The sequence below is a fragment of the Arachis duranensis genome, chromosome 7, assembly GCF_000817695.3.
Source record: "Arachis duranensis cultivar V14167 chromosome 7, aradu.V14167.gnm2.J7QH, whole genome shotgun sequence".
Classification (NCBI taxonomy): domain Eukaryota; kingdom Viridiplantae; phylum Streptophyta; class Magnoliopsida; order Fabales; family Fabaceae; genus Arachis; species Arachis duranensis.
The window spans coordinates 63,561,689-63,585,957 of NC_029778.3; the positions used below are offsets into that span (position 1 = coordinate 63,561,689).

At 35.4% G+C, this 24,269-nt stretch overlaps 1 protein-coding gene across 2 annotated transcripts; it reads right to left on the minus strand.

Annotated features, from left to right (window-relative positions):
- Positions 1–2,184: 2,184 nt before the first annotated feature.
- LOC107459304 (E3 ubiquitin-protein ligase UPL1) lies at positions 2,185–18,320 on the minus strand. 2 transcript variants are annotated; one of them, XM_021128061.2, is made up of 17 exons: positions 18,129–18,320; positions 17,710–17,836; positions 15,069–15,164; positions 14,774–14,977; positions 8,100–14,628; positions 6,872–7,905; positions 6,500–6,799; positions 6,214–6,418; positions 5,732–5,997; positions 5,352–5,647; positions 3,939–5,040; positions 3,710–3,856; positions 3,536–3,616; positions 3,232–3,457; positions 3,042–3,181; positions 2,598–2,704; positions 2,185–2,479 (listed from the first exon to the last, which is right to left on the minus strand). In XM_021128061.2, the coding sequence occupies exons 2-17, from the start codon at positions 17,803–17,805 to the stop codon at positions 2,377–2,379; spliced, it is 10,932 nt and encodes a 3,643-aa protein (XP_020983720.1). In that variant the 5' UTR covers positions 17,806–17,836; positions 18,129–18,320; the 3' UTR covers positions 2,185–2,376. The 2 variants fall into 2 exon arrangements, with proteins under 2 accessions (XP_020983720.1, XP_015933004.1); XM_016077518.3 differs by having other exon boundaries at positions 6,872–7,932.
- Positions 18,321–24,269: the final 5,949 nt, after the last annotated feature.

Sequence of the window (24,269 nt, forward strand, 5' to 3'; positions counted from 1 at the left end):
TCTATTTTGAATTAAAATTTAATAAATTTATTTATTTTGTATCAGGCATATATTAAGATTATAAATTAAAAAAAATATTAAAAATATAAAATTTAAATTTTTAATATATTTATTTTATATTTATTCAATAAAAAAAATTAAAATTTTTTTATTAATAATAAATTTATTATGCGTCCTAACTAAATCCAAAACTTACAAATAAAAGTAGTCAAAATTTCTCAACATTATAGTTTTCAAACTATGAGCACAAATTAATTTCACAATTTACGATGTTTTAAATTGCATTATTAAAAATAATCAGTCTCTTTAGCTTCTGTGGATTTAAACTTTCCATCAAAATAGTCACCAAAAACTTTCCATCCAAATAGTGTGTATATATATACCTGTCCACAACAATCATAATTCGTCAAAGAGTGAAACAAGAAGGGAGAGAGTAAGAGAGAGATAATTATTCAGACATCAATGGCTCTTTCTACTAGTAAAAACATTTTCATACTATGGCTTCTTGTTCTTCTTGTTCAATTATTATTATGCAAGGGCGAATTGATGCCAAAAATACATGTGACTATCCAAAATTATATGGAAGGGCATGAAAGCTTAATAGTCCACTGCAAATCCAAAGATGATGATCTTGGAGCGAGGCTTGTGAAGTATATGGATACATATGAGTTTGAATTTAGAGTTAATTTTTTTGGTGGCACACTTTTCTTTTGTAGTTTCCGATGGCCAGGTGTGTGTCATTGGTTCGAAATATATAATGAAGATAGGGATTGGAAAAAGTGTAAACAATGTATTTATAGAATATCTAAGAATGGACCTTCTAGATGTGTATCAGATAATACAGATATTTGGTATCCATGGAATTCAGATGAATGTTGATTTTTTTTTACATGTATTTTGGGTGATGGATTTACAAGAACACTACCAATATAGATGTTGTTGTTCTTGTAATCATTAAAATAAATTCTATTGAAATAAGTTTGACGTTGTTTGACGTTGATGATGATGATATATGTGTTAGAAAATCTTATTTGTTCCTTTAAAATAAAGCCAATAATTTCCTATATAAGTGTCTTTCTTATCCTTTAATTATCTATTTATTTACAAGTAAAATTTATTTGTCTCTTGATCTCTTTCTTGATCTTGGTTTTAACTCATGATAATTTCTCTCTTCTCCCTAAATTTCACCGTGTAAAATTTGATACGCTCAAATTAATTTTTAAAGAAGCTTGAATTGAAAGCTTTGTTGTTAGTAAATTTTTACTTTTAATAAATTCTCAAGAATTAAAACTTATTTGAATATTTAGTTAATTTATTTTGTTGAGTATTATTGTGATAGTAAGTTATATTTTTTGTTTTATATCATAAAAAAATATATTATAAAAATAATTTAAATAAGTTGTTCTAATAACTTTATTATATGCATTTAAAACATGTTCGTAAATAAAATATATACAATATTAATCGTTTTAAATGAATTTTTACTTAATAGGTTATAATTTTAATATCATAAAAAATAAAAAATTTTAAAATAACTTACTTTCATGTATGTATTATAATATATAAAATTTGTTATTATAAATATTAAAATATTTTCATATGGTAATAGGTGTAAAAATTAAAAGAAAATATTTAAAAAGAAAATTTAAAATTTTATTTAATTAAAAAATAATTGACAATAATATCTTTTTCAATTTAAAGATTGTAATTTGTTTTTGAGTTTAATAATTTAATTATTTATATAACACAATTACTTATTCTATTTTTTAAATAAATAAAATTATATAATATACAATAACTTTCAGTTTATTCACATATCAACAAAGAACCTCCGTGATTCATAGAAGTGATAGAAGTATTATACTTCATTCTGTATCGTAATCATGACTGCAGTTTGGAGATTGAAACTCAATTTTATATTCTACGTCTGTTTTAGTCCACTGTAGAATCTATCATAGTTTGGTAACTTTGTAGTTAAGATTTTGCAATCCAATCCAAAATTCCGGCTTATTGAAAGATTTAAAAGGCGCAAGATCTTGCCCAAATGGTACTATTCATTATGCAATACGCATGAAGATCGCAACATAATACCAATCACCTGTAATATTCATTCTTCATCATTGCTGCTTTGGATCGAAATTGCTAAGTGATAACTAATTTAGTAATTGCGGAAGAAACCGTATGTACTTTGAAAACTACCAAAAGGAATTTCCATTGAAAATATACGACTGTACAGCATATTAACATGTTGTGAACTTTCAAAAAGAAAAAAAAAATGTCAACCCCCTGTACCACTCAATTCTATTTAATAGAGTTCCTAACCTAAAATGTAATACACAGTATTTTCTCCCCAATCAATACCCCAAGAGAAAAAACTTAACCAAATCCAAATCCCTCATTTGCTTCATGTATCGCAAGCAATAACCTCTCTTCCAAATGTTCTTTAGATGGATACTCTGGCAGATCTAGTTGATTAAAACTGCGCCCAGAAAGCATACGCGTTACTTGAACTCACAGATAATGATCAATCAAGTGAAAGAGTATGGCATTTAACTTCAAAAATAGCAGTTAACATAGATAAGGGGAAAAAGATTTACCATGTGTGAGCAGAAGGTAGGTGATCTGGGCTTCCATATGCTTTGTGTATTTGAAACTTCTGAGAGCCTGATATTCCTTGGAGAGCGCTGAAGCCTTCCAAAGGCACCTGAAACATTGGTAGCTAAAATGAGATTCCAAAACTACCGCAAAAATCATTTACTTGTCATAGACTAGGACACAACCAAAAGGAAATGAATATTTGACCAGCTTAAATTCACCGGACCAAAATGACCATGTTCCCCACACAATCGGGATTTCTAAAGGATGACAGATACTCTACTGCAGTTACAAATTATATACGAACTACCCTCAAAAAATGTAGTGTGGGGAAAAAAAAATCTTAAATCATGAACTAAGCTTAACAGAGTGTAGCTACTAGCTAGAATTCTCCTCTAAAATTTAATTAACATCTCAGTGGCTTCAAACCTCTGGTAGCAACATACCTTGGATGTTCCTGTCACAAACTGCAACAGCCTAGCCTTGTCTTCCTTGCTGAAACCTTGAACAACCTCCCAAAACCATTGGATAATTGGCGATGCAGCACTATAGCCAGAATAGTCTGTGTTGGCTCTCAAGTCATCCACTGAAATAAAAAGCAAAACTATTTGTTAAATTTCCCTTCCATAATCTCACAGTCAATATCAGGAAGTCCACTGATCAATAATTCCAGCTCTTTGTCATTGAATATAGATATCAACTCCTTGGGAATTAATTCATAAAATCCTTCCAAAAAAGCATTTATTTGAGGTCGAATAGCAGTTGTCAATCGATGCTCAGCAACCAGATCAACATATTGATGCTTGTTCTCCTCAGTAACTTTGATATTCCGTCCACCAGGAATCAACTCATAGTCACTCACCTAGACATGCTCATCATGATTAGAATAACTCCCAATCCAATGCACCATCTCAAAAAAGTGTAAAAGAAAAGAAAATACCTGTGTCCGCTCATACAAGATCAATTTTTCTTCATCGGCATCAATGCTGAAAGTAAGATCCAGATCATCGCTGATATAATTCTGTATCAGATCACAAACACAAGATATTAGTCACACACATTCACAATGACGACATCGTGAGAACATTGATGTGAACAATAATAATAAACTTGCCTCAAGCATCCATTTCAAATTTTTGAAATAGTCGGGATCAATGGCTTCAATATCATGATATGTAACTTTAACACCAAGCATGTGCTTGTAGAATGACCGAGTAAAATGCACATCCAAGAGCTGGCCATCAAATAATGCTTTTCCAACCTGGATAAGGCAGAACGGAATAAGAAAGGATAGGATGACTTGCATCAAAGGGAAGTCAATATGCACTTGAAAAAATACTAACCACCCTGCCAACAAATTTGAAATAAGATAAATGTTCTGTTTGGTAAACAGAGTTTGGGTTTGGCTGAAATGTTGATTCATTGCCCACTGTGGTAAAAAGCAATGCTCCTCTGTCAAAAATAACTCTGGACAACAATTGATACCATTCCCTTGTAAGCCCACCGGCATCAATGCCTTCCTCTCCTTGGAAATGAACAGTCAATCTTCCCTTTAAATCATGAGTCGACCGCATGCGAAGCTGGTTATAAGAATCTTCTAGAACATATGCCCTTCTTACTGAAATTCTTAAAGGACTGTGGTGATGGTCATGCTGATGCTTAATCTTTGATCGGAAATGGGACCGTTTGTTGTCAAAATCGATAAATCTTGGTACCTTCAGCATGAGCGAGAAAGATTTTTCAAGTAAGCCAGGATTTTGCCTTATAAAAGCATTTAGTAGTTTCCTATGCTTTTCTGAGAACCTGACAAAAGCTGCATGTTTCTCATCTGCTTTCACAGCTGGCCCAGATGCCTTCTGCTGCGTGGCAGATGTGCTGGCATACTCAACATCAGAAATAACCGGAATCGTTGAGTCATTACCAACATCAGGCTGTGCAGGATGCAACTTCTCACAAACAACAAAGAAAGATTCTATGTAAGGCAAGATATTTTGAGAGCCCGCAGGAAGCGGAGGCATCACACCAGATGGTTTAGACACACATGGTCTAGAAGGGGTGAAAAAGTCTGATGCAGAATCTGAGTATGATTCTATCTTGCTTATACAACAGCTCAGCTCTTGCCATAAGGGCTCTAATGCTGAATTAATCTCCCAAACCTCAGAAAGGGCAGAGGATGAAACCCTATCAATCTCTTTCTCAGTCAACAAAGTTACAAGGGAACTCAAGGCTTGCAGAACTCTCAAAATAGCAGCTCCATCAGAAGAAGATGTACTAAGAAGAGCTTTCAATGCTTCACTGAATAGACGTAGTTCGTCCATTGCGGATGAAGTCAACTTTTGAACTGCTTCTGACAGCTGCGTGACAAATAGCTGACAGTGAGTAGGAGCAATCGCCACCAATTTCTTCATTACATCAGCAACAACAGTGTATGCATTATCCGACAACCTGGGAGAAATAGATAAAATATCTTAGTTCATCAATCAAAATGTTGCACAATAACAAGAAATTAATCTGGTCAAGTGATGACTGGTATGAACTGCATCATTGCTACAAACAAAGGTATGCACAAGACAACCTACAAAACTAAGTGGATTAAAAAATTAGAAGAGAGAAGGATAGTTCATCACCCCTACACCTTGACCTAAGCTGGGATCTCCCAGTGAGTGTGATGATACTAGGTACACAAAACCTAAGCATACTGACAAGACCCCTGGAGTAGAAATGACACAGAAAGAACATTAGGTGCATAAATATACCCTTCTTGTGCAAGCAATGAGCACAGTAGCCGGAGTTCTTCTTGTGGCAGATTACTCAATACTCTCTGGGACTCACTTTCTGCACTATTACTGGAAGTAGTGGGTTTGGCAGAATCTTCAACTTTATTGGATGCATCAACCCCCGAGGACATAACACCAGAATCAGTATTTACATCTGTCTCTACTGCAGAAATCTGTGGAGCTGCAGGAAGCTTGGATGTAGGGATCAGGGATTTGTCAGTTGAACTTGGCTTGCCTCCAGCACTATCAACGATAACATCCAGTAAACGTAACAGCTGAGAACACACAGCAAATCATGTCAGCATGTCAACAGGAGCATGAGACTGAATTGAGTGTCAAATATAGCAAAAAAACATCACCTGCTCAAGGTGAGCTATACTCCTCAAATAAAGTGGTTGGTTCAAGAGACGCAAAAGCATTGCAATAGATACGTAACCTTCATTACTTTTATCTACATCTTCCACAACCATCACAGCCTTCCCACGTGCGTCACTTGCATTATCTTGTTCTTTAATTGCAGGATAAGGGAGCCTTTGCTGAAGCAAAATTTTTGCCACATATGGATGATTTCGAGCAAGATTAGTGAGTGTTTCAAGTATTCGCCGAGACAGCAATGGGGGAACTCCTATGAAACCAAACAATATTGAAGACATCATTAGATGCATTCACTATGAAAAATGTTCAGAATAGATGTATTGGCAACATGAAAATTGTTTTTGTTACAGCTTAATTAGAAAGATTCATAATAATGAGCACCCACAAGAAATGACTGTTACAGGATGAAAATAATGGATATTACTAAAAAGAAGCAACTATTAACAAGATTATCAAGCATTCTTACCATCAAAAGATTGAGGACGAGAGTACATTACATTGCTATGACAACCATATAATCTATATGGTGGCTCAACTGCACTAAAATAATTAGCAGGCCTCTTAACATCGAGCATTAGAATGTCCATCAGAATTTGGACAAGAGAGGTTCTTGTTTCGCAATGGGCACAAAGATTTAAAAGAAGCTTCTGTAGTTGACCTTTATAGAGTGGCTGCAAAAGTCAACACATGTTACGCATGAGGCAATTAAGAAGGAAAGCTTTGAGGGGTATCTTCCTATCAAACATTAATACCTGGACTATACGGAACAAACGAATCATGGCATGCAAAGCTTCCGTATCAACTAGAGGTACTCCATCAGCTTCAACAACCTTAGTACCACTGGACCGGCGTGATGAGGTGTTTCCACCAACACCGTCCGGACCAGAGCCAATACCTTCACGTCTAGAAGACTCACCTCTACGACTTCTTGGATACATGCCAAACAGGGTACGACTATAACGGTGTGCATACCTCTCGCGCAACATATTTGCCTCCGCAACAAGAGCAGGTGTAAGATTGGCAAGAATAGTATCAGGAGAAGTTAACAGAACCTGAAGAAAACACAGAAGAAAATTTTAGAAACAACCTCACTTATATATAAAGAGGTTGATAAATGAACTTGCCTCTTCTCGTAAATCAGAAGGGAATGTTGCAATTATAGAGACCGTGTCCATTTCTACAGGTTGGCCTTCCAATTCCTGAGATTGATGCATCCTCTGTGCTTGCTGTTGAGCTAGAACCTCTGCTCGAATATCTGCAGGAAGAGCTGCAAGAAACTCTGGATCGATATCCCCATTGTTTTGAGGCTCAGGATTTGATGTTTGTGCCACTTGACCTTGCTGAGCTGATAGGACTTCAGCGCGCAGCTCCTCAGGAAGAGCATCCAGAAAAGCAGGATCTATTGCACCTGAGCCAGCATCACTATTGACCTGCTGCTCTGATGATGGACCTTCTTGGTCTGCATCTCGACTAGAATTTTCAGACACTTCAGTAACACTATGAAGGGATGCATCTCTACCACCTGCAGGAGATGAATGACTCAAAGGCATATTTGCTCTTCTTGTGCGCACAACCTGTGAATCTCCAACTATTCGATCAGCAGAAACCTGCCTTTCTCCACCATCGTCATGGCCATCAGCACTTCCAATCTCAACATCTAGACTGCGAAGGCTTTCACCAAAAGTTGCCCCACTACCACTACTCTCTTGGCTCACAGCTTCAACATCCCTCACAGGTCCCTCATTATGCTCAAATTGCATCTCAACTGCTTGTGACTGAGTGCCAGATGCATTTTCTTGCTGAGAAGCAGTTCCTACAGGTCTGGTATCAGCATTGCTGCTGTCATCATTTGTTGAAGGAGCTAAAGTAACAACTTCCTGAATTGCATTACTTGCAACAGGGACATTTGTTGGTGCACCTCCTGAATCTTGTGCATGGCTGACTTCAACTTTATTAGGAGCGCCTCCTCCTTCAGTTCTGTTCTTATTGGATGACTTTTCAGGGCTAGGACGCCTTAATTGAGAGACGAGCAAATCCTCAAGGCCAGGTGGAACCACCCCAGTACTTGAACCACCACTCTGCTGGTTACCGTCAGTCCACAAGTTCAACCGCTGTCCATTGCGGCCACTCCTCAGTGATCGAAATATATTATCCAACCCTGTTGAGTTGTTCTCCATTAAATTATCTGCAAGTTTTAACAAAATACCAAACAATCTAAGGTGTTATTTTAAAACATCAAAAGCCTCTTTTACGGAACATAGTATGAACAAAGTAAAAATAGCTACTGGAATATAAATACACACAAACAGAAAATTAACTAGTTCTTAATAATAGATTTATGAATAAATCAACCTGATTGCCCTGTTGATGGATGGAGTGCAGTATGTTCAACTAAAAGCGGATGGCGAGAAGGCGTTCCAGCATCACCAGTTCTACCCAAAAGACTGTAAATTGAAGTTGTCCTTCCCCGTCTAGATCCGAAAACTTCAACTGGCATCACATGAAAAGCTTCATTTGGAAAATTATTCTCCCTGCCAAATACTTCAATATGATCAAAAACATTAATTCCATTAATACTCTCATCAAGTCGCAGTATAACACCATCCTCATCTTCCTCATCCTCTTCATCCTCCTCCTCCATCACTTCATCATCAAACTCATCATCGTCAATCTCATGATCATCTTGGTCTGTATCAGGATGTGGCAAGTGATGTACTTCATCTTCCATATCGTTATGTTCCTCATCATCTTCCTCATCTTCATCTGCATCCTCACCATCGTCTCCAGACATTTCATCATCCTCATCATCTTCATCAATATTTTCTTGACCATGAGTTTGAGTTTCAAATCGTAACCCTGCATTTTCCAATCCATTCTCAAGACCTCTTGCATCTTCAGCATTGTCATGCATGTAATCATCCTCATTAGTAGGAGCATAGCTTCCGTCAAGATCTTGATCATGTTCCATATCATCAGTAACAGCTTCAGACCCACCATAAGACTGAATTGCATTGTAAGAACCACGGTCACATCCTTGAAGGGAATCACTATTGGCTTGAGATGTCATTTCCATGGACTGAGGCATCTCACCAGTATTATCCTCTCTTCCAGGTTGATTAAGATCAGAAGGTTTTGTAGTACCATCACCCTTCCCCGTATTAGAATCAACTGACTGTACATGTTCCTTGGAGACCAACTCAAGAGCTTTAATAATGCCAGTGGCAACTTTGGATGAATCAGCATGGTCCAAGTCCAAAACTTGAAGAGTTCGAGTGAATGACTTAACTAGACCAGCATCAATAAAAGTGGCAGAGGCCTCTGCTGAGATGCATGAACCAGAAGGTGTTCGAGAAGCCAAAACATCATTAAGTAGATCCATAAAAACCTGAATTTCATTGCCTGGTGGCTTAACACCATTACATGACTCAACAAATTCGTTGATGATACAACTAATTTCACTAAATACCCTCTTTCTTGCCTCTGCAGAACGAGCACAGGCAGCCACCAAAAACTGGTTTGCCCTGGTGGCCAGTTTCTGTCTCCAATCACCATCAACCTTATTATCCTTCTTGGAACTTCGAGAGTGTGGAAGAAAATTGTGAAGAATATGATGGAATATTCCACCAATGCTTAAACCAGCAGGACTCTTTTGGTAACTGCCCCTAATGGTGCTCATCTCAGCATCCCGTCGAAGTAGAACATGAACAGATGATGAATACATCAGTAATATCTCTGTTAAAAGCTTCAGAATAAAGACAACTTTAGCAAGGGATGCAGAAGCTTCCTGACTACTGGTTTCATTCGCCTCAGATATGGTAGCAACAGCTTTTCCTTTTCCCTTGCCTGTAGAGACATCGATGTCCATGTCACTTGAGGTTGAAGGCACAAGATGTACATTTGGGGCAATGTCATCCTTTCTCGGAGGAACAAAAGTGCATACAGAATCAAGAAGTTGTTCTACCACATTAATAAAACTTTGAGGAGGCTTTTTATGACTTTTTACACTCTTAGAATTGGAGTCATGAATTTTGCCATGGCCAGAAGCTGCTGTGTTTGAATTTCCCAAACCAACCTTCCCATCACTATTCTGCACTTTGTCTTTTTCCAATGATTTATCCTTCTCTTTTTCTTTCTCCTTAATTTTGTCTTTATCTCGATCCTTCAACAAAACAACATAAGGTCTTTCACCTACCATTTCAACTTGGCACACAGATTTTGCAGCTTGCATGAAAATTGCTGGGTCTCGGGAAATTACAGAAGATAAGTTTGAAAGGAAATTGCGAGGATTGGCCCTTCCATTTGGATGCCGGTTAGATGCAACTACAAGACTATGTTTTATCTCAGATTCCATTGCTTGCTGAAGTGTTTGGGGATCCTCAAGTACATGGCGCACAATACTAGCAGCAACATTATCAAATCCAGGGAAGAGGCTACTTGTTGGCAGAGAAAGAAGTAAACTTAAACCACCAGCATCTAAAAAGGTAAGAGCTACAGAATGATTCCTTGTAAGATTGGAACAAAGCAGCAGAACGGAATGCATGGTGTCTGAGGGAAGTTGGTTCTTCATACAACTGCAAGCAACCTCAACAAGTCTCTTCTGCTCATTTATATCTGCATACTTTGTAGAGAGTCCCAATGCAGACTGCAACTTGTTTTGCCTATCTTCATCGATGGTAAGTGATGTCTGCTGGTTATTCACAGCATCCTTCTTCAACTGCTCAGTAATGTCAGAATTCAACTTCTGATCCAGTTGCAACAACCTGTCTAATGCTAGAAAAGCAGCTGTAACCCATTTTGGCACCTGCTTTTTGTCCGTACTGTCAAGACTAGATTCCCACTGGCAGAGTAAATCTGAGGCAATTTTTATCAAACCACTCTTCGAAGCAGCTTCACGTGCCACAGCATCTTCATTAAGAATTAAAGCAAGAACATGAAAAAGAGCTGCCAGCATGGTGTTATTTCCGTTACTAGAAACCAAGCCACACTCCTTGATCCGGTCAACAATAAAAGTGATGACATCAGATCTATATTTACCATCATCCTGAGAACATATCATGACAAACAAGTCACGAACAGGAAAAGCAAGCGGCTCCTTCAAAAGCAGTTTTGCACAAGTAGACAGTAACTCATCAACAGGAGGAAGTTGGACAGTCTCTTCCTCAAGCTGTTGAGAATTGTCATGTCCTGCAGCATCCTTTGTTTCGGATTCCGAGTTTCCAAGGGACATGGCAAGTGCACGGGCAAGTTCATCATCTTCTTGTGTCTCCTCCTGATGGGTGAACAACCACTCCATAGCCAACTCCACACTATTTGACCCAACTTGCCTCAAAGCTTCCTCAGCTCTAGATCTAGAAAATCCCATCTCCACAATGGTTGAAATGGTTGCTTCATTAGGAGGTGGTCCGGTAACACGAGCACTCCCACTGTTATTTACATTTTTTACTTCAACGCCTGAATATACATGCCGAATGATAGAGATAATGGTTGCAATAAATTCATGACTACAATCGACAAACTGGGGATGAGTCCAAACAGGAAGCACGGTCTTTAACACCGTTGACTGGAGGACCTTAACAAAAGTCTCGGCATCACGTGGGAAAGGTGCATCACCATTTGTAAGAGGCTGTGCAAGCAAATGCTTTGTGAAAGATGATAATACATAAGAGGAGGTCACAAGATGGTCCATCAATTTACCATAACTTGCTAAAGAACCATAAATCCACGAATTATCAGTGTCTTCCTTGTCATCTTGCTTTGCATTTGCATCATCAGTATCCATAGGCGAGGCAGGGACCCTATTAACTGTAAAAAGCAGCTGACTGGTAGCTTCAAATGTGGTCAACACAGATTGAATAACTCCGCGTCCATACAAGCAATTCAGAAGAACAGGATTGCATGATTCTGGCCTCTCCATCAGAAAAGTATCCAAAAATTCTATCACTTTCCCCAAATACCGACACTTGGCAGATATGGAGGCTTCGGTTCCCGAAATATTTCCATGGCCACCAAAATTCATGTGATCGAGAGCAATAGATGCAAAAGTAGAAGCCACCGACTTTGAAGCTGGGCTTACACTCACAATATCATCACGTCGACGCGAAGGTAGCAGCATTACTTTTCCTAGCTCCTGGAACAAATGGGTAATATGAAATGAAAGTGATTTAACCATGTCACAACAGGTGCTATAATATGGCCTCTGCTTGTCAGATTCCTTCTTATTAGTAGTCCCAGAATTATCATCTGAATGATGCAACTGATTAGAAGAAGTTGACCGCATGCTTGAAGGCCCAACAGAAATTGATCTGTGTTGAGAACCAGGGGAACGACCCAAATCTCGATACAGGTTTATGAGGTCAAAAAATTGGGATTCAATACTCCATCCTGATGTCCTCCTTCTCAGTAATGGATCAAGAAACTGTCTGAAAGAATTGAATCGTTGTTCTTCAGTTTCATTTGCATCTGCCTCTGTTTGTTGTGACCCAGAAGAACAAGCACCATCTTCCTCAGTCTCGGTCTTTGTATTCTCAAGCAGGGCAATTTGCCACAGAACTTCACGGTGCACATGTCCAATGTCTTCCAGAACATCCTTACTTCCATTTCCGAATTCAGTAAGCAATGCAGTCACCCAACGATTGTCTTTTGATGCAGCAAGAAAGAGAAGAAACTCAACAAGGAAGAGCGAGGAAAATATGCCATTATCGGGTGTTATCCTTGGATCCAGCAACAAAGGTTCAGAAGCTGCACCAAACCCAGCTAGTGCTTTCTTCATGTGTTCTCTAAGGGAGGAACAGAAGGCACGTGCAAGAGGAGAAGAATGATGTTGAGCAAACCCCTTAAAAACCATGGTGCTATGTAAAGCAATAGACATGCCATCCGACGATTGTGCAATGGTAGGTCGCAATAACAACTTCAATAGAGCATCAATTCCTGATTTTTCCACAAATAATCGGCATGTTTCAGAATTTTCCATAGTCCTGTGAACCAGTACCATCAAATGAAAAACACATAGCTGAATAAACTGCTCATCACTTATTCCTTCAGCGGCTGAATCTTCTTCTTCTTTGGCTTCTGAATCCGTCTCCATTGCGGTATCATCATTAGCTTTTCTTGAAGGTCCTGCACCATTTCCCTCTCCAAGTGATGCAATCTTATGAATGATTTCAATGATAATGTCAACACCAGCACTTCTCAATGAAGATACATGACGGAGAAGTTCCTCAATGGAATTTGCCAGCGGAACAATAGCCTCATTCATGGCCAAGACATACTTTTTACTAGTGAAAATGTCAACAAGGAATCGCAAAGATGAAGATTCTCTCACAGCTTCTAACCCTTTAGCATTAAGACAAATGGCCCCAAGACCATTTGGGATGCATGTCAAAGCCTTTGATGAAGGAAGTATTCCAGATCTAATTGATGACAAAAATGCATCAGGTAAACCCATTTCATGAAGAGCAGAAAAACATGTTGGATCTTTGTGTATTATTTCGCTCATAACAGTTACAGCTGAATAATAAATGTCACCCCCAAACTTATCTACATTCCCAAATATCAAAACCAGAGTTGCAGGTAGTGAGCTGTCCTGAGAATGTTGGGATCTAGTAGAGTTCACAGGTGCATATGTTGCAGAACCAAGTGCCTTGAGGGAGACCTTTATGAGCCGTTTCTGGGCATACAATTGATCAGCATTATGTCTGGAGCTTTCACCAGTGAGCATCATATCATCACCATTTTCTCCAACCAAACCAATGACCCTCTGTACCTCCTTCTGTAATCTTTGGGCCAATAACTCGATACCACCCAACTCTTTAAACAAAGATACAGCTGAGCCACTATAATCCATAAGCTTCTGAAGGGTTTTCACAGCAAAACAGACTAGATGAATGTGTGAGGGATCAGAATCCTCCAGCAAAGGCAAGAAAGTAGGTACCATGCCTGAACCCCTAACATTACTCCCAGAAGTTGAGGTTGAAACAACATGTAGAAGATAGAATTGGAGAAGTGCCTCAACAAAGGCAAGGGAAGATGGATCATTAGAACTCTTCAATTGCAAAATAGCCCTCTGGAGCACATTCAGCAGTATCATTCTGTTCCCACCAGCAAAACTGATACTAGATCCACTGAGAATCCGAGCTCGTTCATGTGATGATGTATAGGCAGCTAACTGAGCTCCTAACGCAAGCATTGCAAGTGTTCTAATAGATCCAGATATAGTTTCCTCAGATCGTACAATTCTGATCAATTCATTTGTATATTCTGGTTCATTAGCAAAAAAGGACACAAGCTCATCATGAGCATCTCCAGATTGAACTAACACAATGAAAGACAGTAGGCAGATCCTGCTGTAAAGCCTGCATATTCTAGGAGATCGAAAAGCCCGAGCATATCTAATTCTAGTAAGCAATGAAAATCTAAGCTCTGCAGGAACATTATATTGTTCAATGTGTTGCTTCATCAGAGATAAATCATCTTCTTTGCACAAGTGTAAATCTGGCTTGTGTATAACTCTCAATGCAGGGGGAGATGGATCTTCACTGTCTTCCTTGCTTGGAACACTGGGTCCATGCAATTCAAAATAAAGTGTAGAACCAATGCGGTAATTGGCTTGGTTAGAGCCACTCTCCACATCAGAAGGAAACAAGGACAGTGCCTCATCTTGAGCTTTCTCATTTGCCGTAACACAAGAGTACAACCCCAGGCCCTCCTCCTTGCTTCCCCATCCCTGTGCTAGGGACAATAGATAGCTGTTCACCGAACCACAGCCAACCATCTTTGCACTTCCATGAAGCTTCGAGGGATTTATTTTTACAAAAGCTGAAAGAGTTTCCAACGCAGCAATAAGAATCTCAGGATCTGTTGATGCTAGTAAAAGCTTGAAATGCTGAAAGGGAAAAGAGAAAATATTAGATTTTAGAAGGGAAAATTTTTCTGATAAAGTATGAACCACTACACTATGAGACAGGGGAAGGAAACTATGAGAATATATTTAATTAAGAACAAATACAGGCATAATTTCTGCAACTAACCTCTAAACCATCAAATGAACTCTTGTTTGGACAATTCTCTAAAATTATCTGCATTACGCGTAATATTTGCAGAATTGCATGTTTTGGGAATGCGCTGTCATCTTCTAGATTACCTGACAGCGTTAGGTCATTTCTACATGACAAATATGTCTTGAAGTATGTATCAAAATGAAGTAGCAACGGTCTCCAATGATGAAAGTTCCCCTGGATGAAAAACAGCATATATATAAGAGACTGGAAGAAAAGGGGACAAGAACAAAACATAGTTAATGCAGCAAAGCTATTCCAGTATTACCTTGTTGTACTCCCACCGAAAACCTGAGAGCGGTATAGCTATATCTTGTAATGGGCATTGGATGACCTTGTCAATGAATGCTTTTACCTTTGGGGGCTGAAACCAATCAATCACAACTTTAGATGATGTTACATGGGTAAGGATAAAAATGACAACACGTGTATGCATAGAGTTATACATGTCATTCCAACTATGAATATGCACCCGAATCCATCCAAGAATGCAAGCAAATCTAAACATACTTATTCATGTATGTATGTTGTCTGTGATAATCAATTTTGACAAAGGAACAATTCTATTTTAATTAAAAAAATAAATAAATAAATAAATAACTCATCACATACCAAAACCCTATCAACAATTTTTCACGCACATGCAAATAGAGCACCAAAATTTAAATGGACCACCTAAATAACTTGTCACTAAAAACAGACACTGCCACTAAAAAAGTGCATGCAATAAGAGAAGTAAACTTACTCTCAACTCCCTCCTTTTATTTTCTCCGCCTCATTATGCTACAGTTCTCTTTACTCTAAATAATGAACATCATTTACGAAACATTTTTCTTTTTCTTTAATAAAAATTTAGCACAAGTACGGTTTTACCGTATTTTGTAGGAAATAAGAATAGCAAATTGTTTTCTATGAACACATATATGACAAAATGCATTTCATTAAAAGTTTGCATCTCTCTACATCTTACATTATATAATATATACTGTGACAACTGTTACCAAAACCTAAGATTCAATAACATGAAATAATACCCTAAACTGCATGAGATGCACATACACAAAACAGACAAATGCATTTCATATTTTCATCGATTTAAAAGACACTCATGAAAATAAGGACAGCTGAGCCTAAGCAATAGTTTTCAACCATTCTATGATTGCCAATTTGTGGCAAAAGAAATAATACATCAAAGCCGAAGCAGTATCAATGATTAATTACTAATAATAATGAAAGTATATGTTTAAGAAAGTCGTTACCATAAGGCAAAGATCATATAATGATTACACTGTCACTAGCGAATGGCTAATAAAATTGGCAGCTGGTAAATTCCAGAAATAAAATGGATCCTAATTGAATTTCAAGGAAACATACTTATAAAATCACCATTTATTACAATAATTTTTCCAGTATTGTGATTTATAGTACACCAGCTTTCACTAACCATAAGAAATGGAAGCTACTATGCTTCAGTTATCTGCTTTGTATAGTAATTACCTCATAGTTATATTATATCTACTATCTACTATATATAATGGGGATTGGGGTGAGCTTTGGTGCACAATTTTTGTTCATAAAATATCCTTCATCATGTATATCCATAAAATATATATAAAAATATATTTTTTATTTCTAAAAATTGAACCCAAGACCTCTTAGCTAGAGTGCAGGATTCATGTTGACCAATCTCACATTTATTAATATTATACATATTTAATAAATAAAACGGTGGACGAAAAGGCACATGTGCCTATTAATACACTAGTCTACTAAAATGAGAATTGAGAGTTTTGGTGCACAAATTCTTTTTTTCCCCCAAAAGATATCCTTATTATTCATAGAACACATTTTGCTATTCCTAAGAACTTTTAACAAGAGAACAAAATCCTTACCATATCAACTGATCCCATATATTTTTATTGTTGCACACATTTAATTAATTTAATAAAATGGTGGATTAATAGACACAAAACATGCCTATTAATCCCACTAGTACAGTAGTACACTAGTTCAATGTTATGGAATAAGCAAAAACAATTCAAAATTTTGAAATGTTAAATACATCCCAAAATAATATATACGAAGCATTGGTAATTAGTTCAGGTTAACCCTCATTCAGTCAATTCAGTCAATCTGTGACCAAACTCAGGTAACTCAATTTGTTGTACCAAACACCACAAACAGAATATACACTACAAGAAATGGCTAGTGCTACAATCAACAAACTAAACCACATGCTTGATTTGACAAAGCAGCGTTTCCCGGCTGCCAATCTCATGACAAGCCAGTAAATCATTTTGGCAATTATATAAACCATTGTCAATTATAAATATGTATCTTCATCAAAATGAAAAAGCATTTTTGAAGAAGCTACAAACTTTGCCTTCTCACCAAAGGAAAGAACAAGTCAATTTATTCCAGAACAAGCAAGCCACATTTTCCCCCAAAAGATAATCCAAATGATTCATTATTTTTACTGGCCATGTCAATTACTATGATGCCGCATATTCATTTATTTAACATCACAAGCAAAGCACTCAGGAACCTTGCTTTAAAATAAAATTAAAAAAAAATTACCAGAGAAGAAGAAAGAAATAAAGGGCATGAGAATTTCAGGGTGACAACAGACAAGTACTTTTGTCAAATGCAAGTAAAAAGAGAACGCAAATAACAAGAGAACGCAAATAACAACATATTCTAAGACCTCTTTAACAAAAGAGTCCTCCAACAGTTAAACACAAATAAACAAAACAACTGAAAAACATCTAGACACACAAAAGGAGGGGAAAGAAAAACCTTAATTGGGGTTTACAATTAATTACAAATTACCCAGCAGTTAACAAAGTGATCACGTTAAACCCTAATCACGAAAACACAAAACGGTGCGTTTTGAGAAAGAGAGAACTCACAGGCTCAGAGTCCAACTTCACGGAGGGGCCAATGGCGCCCTCGGCAGAGAGCAGTTGCCGCAGCCTCGACGGCCAACTGGATCTTAGGGTTGTCATCTCACCTCAACTCTACTCTGAACTACACTGCCTGAAAAAAAAAATCAAATTAAATTAAAATTAACAAAATAAATAATCAGATTATTAACAGCTAAAATCCAAAGCTTTGTACAATAGATTAGATTAACATAAACCGGTTCCAGAAAGCAAATACCCTAATCAGAAATTCATAACTAAAACAACTTATTAACGAAAGCAAAACGAAATTGAAATAAAAGAAACCGATCAAACTTGTGATATCAATTAAAATACATATACCTGTTGGGGATTGGAATATTGTGTAAACAGAAAATTAAAGGAAGAAAATAAAAGGTAAGAGGTACCTGAGAGAGATGAGAGAAAAGGGGGATGTGTGAATACACATCCGAAGAGCGAAGAGAAAAGAAGAGAAGAAGACGCGAGACAAACTACGAAGCGAAACGAAACCCCAACAGAGAGAGAAGGATTGAGAATCGCGGTGTGGTATTTGCTGTGTTGGGTGTGAGTCTCAGAAAATTTTACTCGTTTTCTTTCCACACGGATGTGTGTGTGCTGGTAAAGGGGGAGAAAAGTGTGTTATATAGGCAGTGAGAACTGAGGCGGAGGAGTCATTTCTACTGCTATGTCTCTGGAAAAAAAAATTAAAAATTAAAAAATTTGTTGCTTTTACCTTGAGTTGGCACCTAGGTTTTTCTAGTATTCCAACGTAGATATATAGATATACTTTAAGATTGGTTATGTTGGGAATTAGAATTCATTTTAGAGTTAAATTTATTTTTTATTTTAAAATAACTAAAAATAAATCATTTAAATTTTTTTGAAATTTTCAAATTTTATGTTTCTTTTATTTATAAATCAGATTAAAAAAAATTTAATTTCTAAATCAATTCTATTAATATATTAAATTATTTTAAATCATAAAATTAAATTTTAAATAAAAATAAATTTTTTTAAAAGAAAGAAAATTTTTTTCTCATATTAAATAATTTTCAAACGAACTCTTTTTCAATGCTTTCATTTCTATTAGAAATTTTAAATATACCAATAATCGATCATTTTTAATCCAAAATGATATTACTAATTTTTTTTCTAAATAAAAGATTATGAGTAAAGTACTAAAATTTGTCATAAAGGATAGAATTGTATTTGCTGATCTTATTATATTTTTTTTTTTGGTGACTTGATCTTATTATATTTGAGTTAGTTAAAAATTAATTAAAAATTACTAAATTATAATTTTAATTTACTTTTGATATAATATTTTATGATTTATGTTTGCAAACAAACCTTTTTCATTTAATTGTCACACAAAGAGAAAGAGAGAAAACAATTACAAGGAGAACAAAACACAGAAATTCAATTTAACGAACTGTCTTAAACCAAATTCTGATTATAGAATCTTTAAAATTAATATGTGTGTATTTGTGTGTATATGCATACATACAAAAACACATAAATAAGAAGTTTAAAGTTTTTATTGTATTTTAAAAAAGTATTATCATCAATCTAATAGTAATAAATGTAAAATAAATATCTCTTTAAAGATAACAATTAAATTGTACCTTAAAATCCTAATAAATTCAAGTTTTTGTTATTTTTTGCTTATAATTCTCAACCATTTTAGAGATATATTTGTTGAAAATGGCTCAAGAATAAAATACTATTGTTAAGGTCATGAATAAAAAGTTTGTCAAATTAATTTTTTTATGGAACAAGTTTGAACCGTTGAAAGGACAAGATAATGTTTCTTCTTTTGGTTCTTAATCTTGCATATGTGGTCGATCTAAAAGACTACACCAATTGTCAATGCCACCAAAAATGTCCCAAAGGAAGAGAAGAAAAATATTATTAAATTAAACAAAAAATGTAATGAGGATAATTTTGCATGTCAAGACCATATTTTCAATACTTTATCCAATTGGTTTTATAATTTTTACATGTCAATTCAATCATCATTAGAGATTTGAATGTCTTTGGTAGAAAAGTATAACACTGAGTGACAAAAAATAGATAAGTTCATTATGCTAAAATATTTTGAATTTGTCTAGTTGATGTTACACCTATTATTCATGAATATTATCGTTTCCACAAGAAATGACGTTATATAAAAAATATAAAGTTTTGAAGAAAATTGCACAAAAGGTTAACTTAGTGAAAGAAAATGATTTAGTTATACAGAAAAAATATAAAGTATGGATATTCGTTTGTGATAGAGCTTAACATAGTAACAAAAGAAAAATCACTTGAATGTGATTAGACTATGGATTACTTTTTATGTTTGTAATAATTGCAACTAATTCAAAACATTAAGAAAATAAACAAAAGAGAGGTTAGAATGAGTAATAACAATTCAACCAAAGTTTATAATAAAAAAAATGTGGAACTAAACTTCACATATGAAAAGAAATTAAGTTTGATTAATGAACTTTATATTTCAGATTTAAAGAAGAATTTGGAATATGTAAGTTTCTTATGTAAAAAATGATTTAAAGTTGAAATAAAATTCGATAAAAATGATCTTGCTTAAGAATAATGTATTTATATGGAAAAGATATTATACTAAAAGCATGTTCAAATTTAGTATTAATAATGAGGTAAATTTTTTTATATGTTATCAATTTTTGTGATTTATGATATAGTAGATTAGCACACTTAAATTATATGTCATATTTATCTTAATAATAAAGATTTTAACAAGAAATATGATATTTGCATACAATTCAAAATTATTAAGATACTATTTTTCTAAAGTTGAAAGGAACAAATATTTATCAGAATTAACTCATAGTGATATTTGAGAATTAAATGCCAATATTACTAGAGAAAAAAATGTATTTTTTAACTTTTATTAATGATTGTTCTAGATTATATATGTGTGTTTACTTAAAAATAAATATGAAGTTTTTGAAATGTTTAAAAAATATAAAATAAAAATTAGAAAACATGCATAATAAAAAACAAAAATCCTATGTATTGATAGAGGTGGAGAATATTTTTTTAATGAATTTGATAATTTTTGTGAATTATATGGTATTATGCATAAATTCTCAACTCCATATACTTTGCAACAAAATAGTTGACAGAAATATGATTTTGTCTTACAATTTATGGGATGAGGTATTATTGACAATACGTCATATTTATAATAGAATACTATCAAGATATAAAAAGAATTTTCTTTATAAAATATGAAAAATAAGAAAAATCTAATTTGAATTACTTGAAAATGTGACATGTTTAGCCTTTTTCAAATTCCTAATAAAAAAATTAAATTGGGCCAAGAATTATAAAAGACACTTTTATAAGATATGATCAAAATTTTAAAGCATATAGAATATTAAATTCTTTGTATAATATAATTGCTGAAATAAGAGAAATAAAATTTATTAAAAATAAAATTTATCAATTGTTTAACTATTAATTCAGAATATCCTTTAAATAATGTTAATGTTTTCACACAAAAAAATAAATAAATTATCAAAATAATAACGGTAGATATCAAACAAAGAATTAATCATATCAAGAAAGATTTTGGGGTGAAAAAAGAAAAGGTTTTGAATCTAAATTTTATTTCTTCTCATGCTATTACTTTTTTTTATAGAAGAAACTAAAAATTTTATAACAAATAAGATTTCGATCGTGACAAATGTAACACCCTAATTAGCCTAAATTTTACATCGCATCGTAAAACAAAGGTTAATTAGAGATTACGACAGTTCTAAACTCATACATATAATATATAGAAAGGATTAATATAAACTAGAAGCCCGATGAAGAATGTAGCTCAAAACCGAATTTAAAAGCGCAAGCGTACTAACAAAACTTCTAACTTAAAGCACAAGATACAAATAAAATATATCAGAATATAATAGTATAATATTATAAGAATCTAGCCATGGCTCGCGGAGTTTAAGCCGGTTGGCCATATACAGACTAAAAAGAACCAGACAGTAAAAACAGTTTATACAAATTTTGTTCTCTCAAATACAAACCTCTAGGCGGAACAAAATACAAAAGTGAGACACATATACAAAATAACCCAAAATGACTCAAAAGAAGTATCCAGATCATCCGCTTCTGTTACCAACCAGACAACTCACCGAGGTGGGTTGCAACCTGCATCTGAAAAATACAACAGAAATATGGTATGAGAACTGGAGGTTCTCAATATGGTAACAGTGCCCCGGGATGCCAAAGGCAATCCTAAGCTCCATATCCGTCACAAGATTCAAACTTAAAGCATACTAAAACAATTAAGCATAATATAAACCTTAACATAAATAAACCGAGTAGTCTATCTTAGGGAATTTCTATTCTAACCAACACAGCTATCCCACAGCCTTCACCAACCGATCCTCCATGCGATCCCATCGCCACCGCCTTTCGAACCTCCTCAATCCTAGTAGAAATCACAATTATATACAAGGCAAGTAAATCACAAGTAGATGCATATAAGGCAAGTAATTCAAATAGCAATTAAGCATGTTATACAAATATGCAAGCCATTTCAAGTAGTCAAAGCATACGAACAGATAGAAAATGCATATCATGAATGCCTGTCCTACTGGCTGTGATATCACATTGTTGGTTCAACTGCCAACCCGACATATCTCCATGGAGATGTCGCCCTTCGGAATCATTATTGGGAACCCCCGAGATATAGTGCTCGGATCACTGTCCAGGGTTTTGTGCCTGCACACTCTGATGATCCGAAGGGATACGAGCGAGATAATCTTGCCACCGACCTCGCATCTTAACGTAAGTGGGATCCAACCACCGTCCTTACGCCACCGCCGCTATCTCAACAGGCGGGATCCAACCGCCGTCCCTGCCGGGCGTATAGCGTCTCATAATCTCAGTACAAATCAGTACTTCAGTGGTTTTCAAAAAACATTTTCAATATACATAGATCCATCATTTCACTCAGAGTCCTCGACTCATCTCAACCACTGTCAAATCACATTTCAGTTTCCAAACATCAACAGTTCATCATTCTTCACATAACGTCAAACCATCCTCAGTACACCCGAAACCTACTCCTCCGTTTTCTAAATTTTTTCCAAATAATATCATTTAAAACTCTTAAATCTTTTCTCATGTATTAAATATCCAAAACTAGGCCCAAGAGTCCTAAAATGGTGTTAGATAAGCTTACAACCTTGTTGGAAAGGTAGAATAGTTGAAAACAAAGAAAAATTTGAGAAACAGGACGTGTGCGGCCGCACAAGGGTGTGCGTGTGCACGCCCAGGAAGATTTTAAAAGTGTGCGTACGCACAGGTACTAAAAATTATAAGGTCTATTCACTCGCACAACCTGTGCCAGCGCCCCCAATAGACTAGCCTCCCCAACGTGTGCCAGCACACAGGTGTGTGCGTACGCACAGGTTGCAATTTTCCATTGATATGCGCGCGCACAAGCTGTGCTAGCACTGCAGGAAGATTACCTATCTCTGGGTGTGCGTAGCACACGTCTATACGTGCACATATGTCAAAATTTTGTAGAGGTGTGCGTGCGCACACGGCTGTGCGTACGCACATACCATAAAATACAGAATTCTGCAACTCTGCAAATTAAAATTTTAGATTTTCAACACCAACTTTGAATGATCATAACTTCCTCTACAAAATTTCAAATCTTTCAAACTTTATATCGTTTCGAAGAGTTTTCAATAAAATTTAATTCTAAACCAATTTCAGTCGATTTTGAAAACCGAGGTAAAAGTTATGATCAGAAAAATTCACCAAAAACTCAATTTTACCAAACTTCACAATTTCCTCAATTTCTTACCATACACCTTCCAAAACCATACCAAACCATTCAAAACTCCACTTTTCATCAAAATTAACCTTTGTATCATATTACATTCAATCATACCATATTTTTTTTTTACATTTCATTATCCACAACCTCAATTATCACATATACAACATATCCACCATTCATCATCATATCATCATCTTCTCACTACCAAATTCTCATCATCAACTCAACCATGATTCATATTCATAATCAACAATACTCATTCATCTAAATCCATCATATTTCAATGTCATCATTTTATCACAACAACACATCAATACATCATACCTTATCAACACAAACAATTATCAACAACATACAATTTCCAAACCTATCATATAGGTCACTAGTCTAAGTATCCATGAATATTATATACCACATATAGGTCACAATGATCAAACTATATATACATAAACTATCACAAATCAACATAGGATTTCATTTAAACATAAAATCACAAAGGTTTAATGTCTCTTACCTTCTCCAACAGATTTGGATGTCAAAACTCAATGCTAAGCAAGGATTAGAGTGAATCCAAACATCAAAAATCACAAAAACTCATTTAACCCAAACCCTAATAAAACCCGAAATTTTGAGAAGAAGAACTGAAAGGATTTCAAGCTTTACTTACCAGTTTATCATAAGGGTTTTGTAGAGCTTTTCACAAGGAATGCGTAGCCACTGA